The following is a 6,352-nucleotide window of genomic DNA, read 5'->3' as shown; positions in this document are numbered from 1 at the left end:
ATACCGTCATCCAGCCCGGGAGTGGGGGGACCTTGCACAACGCCCCAGCTCAGCACCCCCCTCCCCCCACACCCGGGGCACCGGGAAGGTTGGGAAACAGCCCTGGGCCTCTGCGCAACGGGGCCGGGCCATTAACGGCCGGCACGCGGGGCGCACGTGCTCCCTGCTCTGCCCCGACCCGCAGGGCTTGTCCCAGGCAGCACCTAGATCCCTTCCCCAGGCTGTGCCCAGCCCTGGCAGCGCCGGTCTACACGAGACGCTTGCTGCAGAGCTGCCTGGTTATCTCCGCAGTAAACGTCTCCGCGTCTACCCGTGTGGCCCTACTAGCACGCACAAAGCTCATAACCTGCTCAGCAGACCTGTGTGTGTAAACACAAGTCCTGCCCTGCTCCGGAGACTCTTGGTGCGCCTGGGGCACGAGGGCACCACAGTGCGGGGGCTGCCGCCGGCCCGCCTGGCACTGAGGGGTTGGAGCAGGCCTGGGCTACTGCTAACGGGGTTGCTGCGACCCGGCCCCATGTGCTGCGCGTGAATAAACTCCAGAGCTTATTGCCACAGAGTTTTTTGCTCCTGGGTACATGTTCAAATGGCACGCCCAGGAGCAAAAAACACTGGAGCAATAATCCCTGGATTTTATTTGTGAGCATTAATTGCATGTGTAGACGTGCCCAGAGTGTTCCACGGAGGTGGAGCAGCCACCGCTCCAGAACAGGGACATCACGGGGGACACAGCAGAGCTGGAGGGTGAGGGGGCAAAGGCACAAGTCTGCAGCAGGAAGGGCTCCCCATCCCTGCTACCAGGGAGAGCCATCGCTCCTGGCCCCGGCCGTCACACAGGAGCAGGCCACAGGCCTGGGGCACTGAGCTCAGACCGGCAGAACAAGCGCGGGGGCCAGTGGCTGGGGGCGACCCTGGCTCGAGGCCCTGGAGGGCTGGTCTCGGCTGTGAACACACTGGGGAGGCAGGCGATGACCGCAAAGGGATGGGACGGAGCAGACGAGGCAGAGGACCCTAGCGCATGATGGCCTGGGGCAGCACTGCATCTCCCTGCTGCAAGAGTGCCTGTGGCAGGCCAGCGGCAGGTCCCTCAAGCTCCCCGTCTCTCCCCGCCCAATACCCTGCTCCTGCCTCGGACACCCCCGGCCCTGGGCAGTGGCAAGTGCCTGTTCCACACCCCTCTTCCATGTGCCCCAGGGGCAGGGCGGGCTCTGCCAGGTGCCCAGGGCTGAATTCAGCCAGGCTCAGGGCAAGGCAAAGCCCCCAGCATGAGCAGGGCGAGATGGAGGGAACCAGGAGCTGCCTGCAACACCGGGCGCTTTCCCCATCACCTCTTGTGTCAGGTCCCCGCGCCCCGCGGCAAAGGGGCCAGTTGCCCCGTCAGGAAACCACCAACGGTCTCAGGACGGGCTGGGGGGCTCCTGGCCCAGGGGCAAGTGAAGCCAGTGGTGAAGGTCCCTGTGCCATGGCCAGGTGTTCGTGCCAGTCACAAGTCCCCACATGGGGGGGGGTTTGCAGGCAGGATGGAGCTGGAGCCACCGGAGAGGGGGGCCCTGGTATGTCCCAGCCATGGCAGCCCAGGCCCTCTCCCCGCCACGCTGCCCACAGGCCCCAAGGCCCATCCTCACTGGGGGACCGGTTCCCATTGCCCCCACAGATGAGCACCTCGCATGTGGGGGGGCGGTGCTGCAGGAGCCCAGGGGGACGCAGGGGCCACGGTCTGGGGGAGCCAGCGGACTCCTGCAGCCCAGAGCAGAGAGGGGCGGCGAGGAGGGGGCTGGAGGCAGCCCTGACCTCCCCGCCGCCCGGGGCTGCTGCTGGGCGCGCACCGCTAGCCAGGCCAGCTGTGCAGCCAGGGGACCCCGTGGCACAGACCCGGGATGCAGCCGGTCAGGGCTTGAACCCAGAGGCTCCCAGCCCAGGGCAGGAGCAGGCAGGTCCAGCCCACAACCGGGAGTCACAGGGTTTGGGGGCCAAGAGGGACTGAGCTGCAGGCAGTCACCCTGGTCCAGCCATGAGCCACGGGCAGTGAGGCCACAGGCAGCCAGGTCCACGTGGATCCCAGGGCCAGGCTTAGCTCCCGACAGCAGCATGGAGAGCCCAGAGCACCCAAGAGGCACCCTGGGGCTCGGTGCCCCTCGGTATCAGCCTCCCCACCCACAGCCCGGCCTGAAGCTGCCGGGGCTTTCTGCACCGCAGGACCAGCTCCCCGGGACGTCCTGGTGTCGGAGCTGCGCTGGGACCCCGGCTGATGGGACCGTGCTGCTCCCTGGGCGGCACCAGGGTCCAGGAGGGCGCTTGCGTCCCTGCCAGGCAGCCCCACAGACCAGCCCGGTGCAGCTCAGGAGCCCAAAGCCAAATGCTGCCCCCTGGCACAAGGCTCCCGCAGGCCCCACCAGGACTGGCCATGATCAGGAGCGATGCCCCAGCACGGCTCTGCGAGGCCACCTTTGTCCTGGGCCGACATGCTGCTGGAGCGCAGAGAGCCTTGTGATCCCTGCTCTGGCCACGAGTTACGGCGCGGGGCAGGGCAGATGCCCAGCTGGAGCCTCGCCCTGCGCCCTCCCCTGCAGGCTGGCGGGACGGTGCAACGAGGCCGGGCCAGTGCAGGGCACCGCGGCTCCATGCAGTCTGACGGCCTCCTGCTGCCAGGACCTCCCCGCTCGCTGGCAGAGAGCACCCTGGCAGGGACGAGGTGCAGACCAAGCTGTCCGTCCCCTGGGCCGGCACCTGCTGCTTGTGGATGGTGGTGGGCATCTCGTGGATGCCCAGCAGGAACGTGCCCTGCTTTGTGCCCTACGGACGTGCGGGAGCAGGATGGTGCTCTGCAGCCTGTCTTGAGGGTGCAGCAATGTCAGCATCGCTGGGGCACAGGCACTTCCACCTCTGCCTCAGGAACTGCAGTTTCCTTGTTGCCTATAGAAGGGCAGGAGCCGCGCTGGGGCGTTGTGCAAGGCCCCCCTGGGCAGGTGGGACAGTAAATAGCCCGACCGGCCTGGTGCTCGGCATTGCATCATGGCAGCACCGTGAAGTCGGGCCACCTCATCCTGCTGGCAGGGCTCCTCGTCCACCTAGGCCCAGGGTCAGGGAGGATCTAGTCAGGGGACGTCTGGAGGGACTGGCTGTATTCAAGTCAGCTGGTCCGGACGATCTCCACCCCCGAGTGCTGAGGGAATTGGCTGCGGTCATTGCGGGACCCCTGGCACGGCTGTACGAGCACTCTTGGTGCTCTGGTGTGGTGCCACAGGACTGGAAGAGGCCAACATGGTTCCCATCTTCAAAAAGCGGAGACCCCAGTACCCCAGCACAGCCCATGGCGCAGCCCTCGGTCCTGTACATCAGGTCTGTCCAGGGCTCGCTCTGCTCCCTGGAGCCCCCAGCTGCCCGTGCCCAGCACGGGACTGATGCGCAGAGCTGCCCCCGTCCCACTGCCCATGGGAGCCACCCAGGGGTCTCTGGGCTGGCAAAGCTCTGGGCACAGAGAGGAGGAGGGGATGGATTTGGATGCCCTGAGGTCTGCACCCAGCCATTCAGATGGGCAGGGCTCAGTGCGCAGCCCCCAGCCCCACCCCGGGCATCTCAGTGCTACTGACGTCCTGCTCTAGAGGAGCCGGGACATTGCCCTGTGGTCCCCACTCCCCTCTGCCCCACACCGTGCACAGGAGCCGTCGGTGCCACTTGTGGCCTCCACGCCGCAGCTTGACCCCCTGAGCTAGGGCAGTGCTGGAGTCACCAGGGGCTCAGAGACACGTGTCCTGTTCCAGGGAAGCCCGGACGCTGCCCCCCATTATCACCGTTCGTCCCAGGCAAGTGCCTTCACGGATGCAACACTGACTATAGATTCATAGATTAAGGGTCGGAAGGGACCTAGTAGATCTTCCAGCCTGACCCCCCGCCAGGGCGGGAGAACAACAAAAAACCCCAAAAAGAGAAATGGGACTCAAACGAGTCCAGCCAGGTAGGCATCCAGCCTCTTCTTAAAGACCCCCAGGGTAGGGGCCAGCACCACTTCCCTTGGAAGTTGGTTCCAGCTCCTAGCCGCCCTAACCGTGAAGTAGTTTTTGCGGATGTCCAATCTATACCTCCTCTCCATCAACTTGTGCCCATTACTCCTTGTTATGCCAGCGGGCGCTAGGGGAAACAGCGTCTCCCCCAAACCCTTCTGGTCCCCCCTAGTGAGTCTATAGACAGTCACCAGGTCCCCCCTCAGCCTTCTCTTGTGGAGGCTGAATAGGTTCAGGTCCCGCAGTCTCTCACTGACTATGAGTGCCATGGAGCAGCAAAGTGCTGCAGCAACGGCTGTGGCAATGAATGCATGCTGCCCTTTAGAGGCGAGGGGCAGCTCTGCGCTACAGGGCTGCAGGGGAGCCCCGGGTCCTGCCCCGGCGCAGTCACGTCCGGGCGGCAAGGCGCATGGGACTCCCTGCGGGCAGGAGGAAGGAGCTGAATGGTGAAGAGCCAGGGCCCGTGTGAGAGACGCCTGGAGCGATGCTGGAGCCCAGCAGCCCCTGGCCTGGCCCAGGACAGAGGCTGGAGATGGGGGACACAGGCTGGGGGGCCCTGTGCCTGGCCCAGCTGCTCTGCCTCTGGCAGCGATCTTGGGCTGCCCCGGGCTGGGATGCCCCCAGGCGACTAGTGTTGCTCCTGCCCTGAGGAATGAGGCCCTCGCATTGCAGCCATGGGCAAAAGGGGCATGAGGGCACCTGGTGGGGCAGTGATTGAGGGGGCTACTGAGCCCTGGAAACCCCTGAGCCACCTCCCCTCTGCAGGGATTAGGTTTGCATCTCACCCCTAGCCTGGAGCCTGCATTCGACAGCACTGCAACCTCCTGCCTGTTGTGATGCCGACCCCGAAGCCCGAGTGTCCAGGCTCTGCTGCGGGACAAAGAGACCTTCCACCATCACCCTGCCCCCCATTCCTGCTTCCAGCCCAGCTCCCCCAGGCTCTGCCCCACGTGTGGGGTATCCTTTGCCCAGGCTGGGCTCAGGCTCTGCGCTTTGCTCCCTCCTCTCTGGATAAACCACCAGCACTGCACGAACCTGCCCTGCCTCGTGCCCCTGCCCCACACACAGGTCCCCTCTCCCAGGCCCGGGGCCAGAGCCCCCATTGCCCCCAGGGTCATCTCTGCTCCAGGGGGAAGGCGTCCCTGGCAGCCTCCACCCATGCATGGGCATGGCTCCTTGTCCCAGGTGGGAAGCAGCACCCAGGGCCCCGAACTGCTGGGGCACCCACCACGAGCAGGACACAGGCAGGCAGTGCTGGAGCCCCCGGGCACAACCAGGGCATCAGCAACAGGCAAGGTCAGGATCAGACCAGGTCGAGTCATTCACCAGGGTGCAGAGCAGGCAGCGGTGCGGGTCAGGATGTGGGCACTCACCAACCCAAGCCAGGAGCTGCCAGGGAGCGCAGGGCAGGGGTGACCAGCAGCAGCTAGGCAGGGGGGCGAGAGCTCCTGCTTATAAGCAGCCCCTGGGGCTAACGAGGTGCGGGGCTGGTAACCAGGGCCAGCTGGGGCCAATTCTGCCTGCTGCCGGGCTCCTGTCAGCACGGGACAGGGCGCAGACCCCAAAGGGCACGGAGACACTGGGCCTGGGCACAGCATTCCCTGCCAGCAGAGAGAAGGGCTTCCTGCAGCCCAGCCTGATGCCCACAGGGCTCCTGGGCCCGGCTCCCCGTGGCCTCGGGGTCTTGGATAAGAGAGCCATACTACCCTGCCAGAGGCCGAGCATGCTGCACAGAGGCGGGGGCCCAAGACGTGCCTGGTCCACTGGTGTCAGCGTCCCCTGGGAGCACGGGGGACCAGCGATCCCTGCAGGCAGCACGGCCCAAAACCCGGTGTCAGGCACCAGCGCTGGCTGCTGCGTGGCCAGGGCCCCCTTTCCCTTGCAAGGGGCGCTGGGGCACCACAGCCTGGAGGGGGCTGCCCGGGAGAGCCCAGAGCCCGGGTGCAGGCGGGCGCTGGGATCAATGGTGCCACAGCCTCGCCTGCAGGCAGGGACAAGGGCTCCATGCAGCCCAGCGGGCGCGCTCAGGGTCCCTGCACCGTTGGCTGCTCCCCAGGACCCTCCCTGCACAATCCTGCCCGGCCATGGCCCCGTGGGGGCAGCACCCGGGACCCTGGTGCCCCCCCGGCAGGGCCGGCGCTGACCCCTTCTCCCTGCCCAGGGCTGAGACAGGAGATGGAGACCGGAGACAGGAGCTGGCAGGAAGCCCGAGGGCCACAGCCCAGAGCAGCCACGTCCCAACTCAGAACGGACACCTGCTTCCTTGAGCAATGGGCGCAATGACCACCGGGGCCCCCCAACCCTCTCCACCACCCCAAAGGGCACTAACCAAGGCCAGGATGCCAGCCCTC

At 66.2% G+C, this 6,352-nt stretch overlaps 1 protein-coding gene across 1 annotated transcript in view; it reads right to left on the bottom strand.

Annotated features, from left to right (window-relative positions):
* Positions 1-2,754, bottom strand: part of LOC109292347 (inter-alpha-trypsin inhibitor-like) — a 9,895-nt gene extending 7,141 nt beyond the window's left edge. The window contains exon 1 of the mRNA XM_019509741.1: positions 2,728-2,754. Coding sequence (XP_019365286.1) covers positions 2,728-2,754 — 27 coding nt within the window. The remainder of the gene's footprint in view (positions 1-2,727) is intronic.
* Positions 2,755-6,352: the final 3,598 nt, after the last annotated feature.

The sequence above is a fragment of the Gavialis gangeticus genome, unplaced genomic scaffold (assembly GCF_001723915.1).
Source record: "Gavialis gangeticus isolate Ggan-Ray unplaced genomic scaffold, GavGan_comp1, whole genome shotgun sequence".
NCBI classification, from domain to species: domain Eukaryota; kingdom Metazoa; phylum Chordata; order Crocodylia; family Gavialidae; genus Gavialis; species Gavialis gangeticus.
Note: the sequence above shows the minus strand (reverse complement) of the source record. Positions and strands in the feature narration are given on the sequence as shown.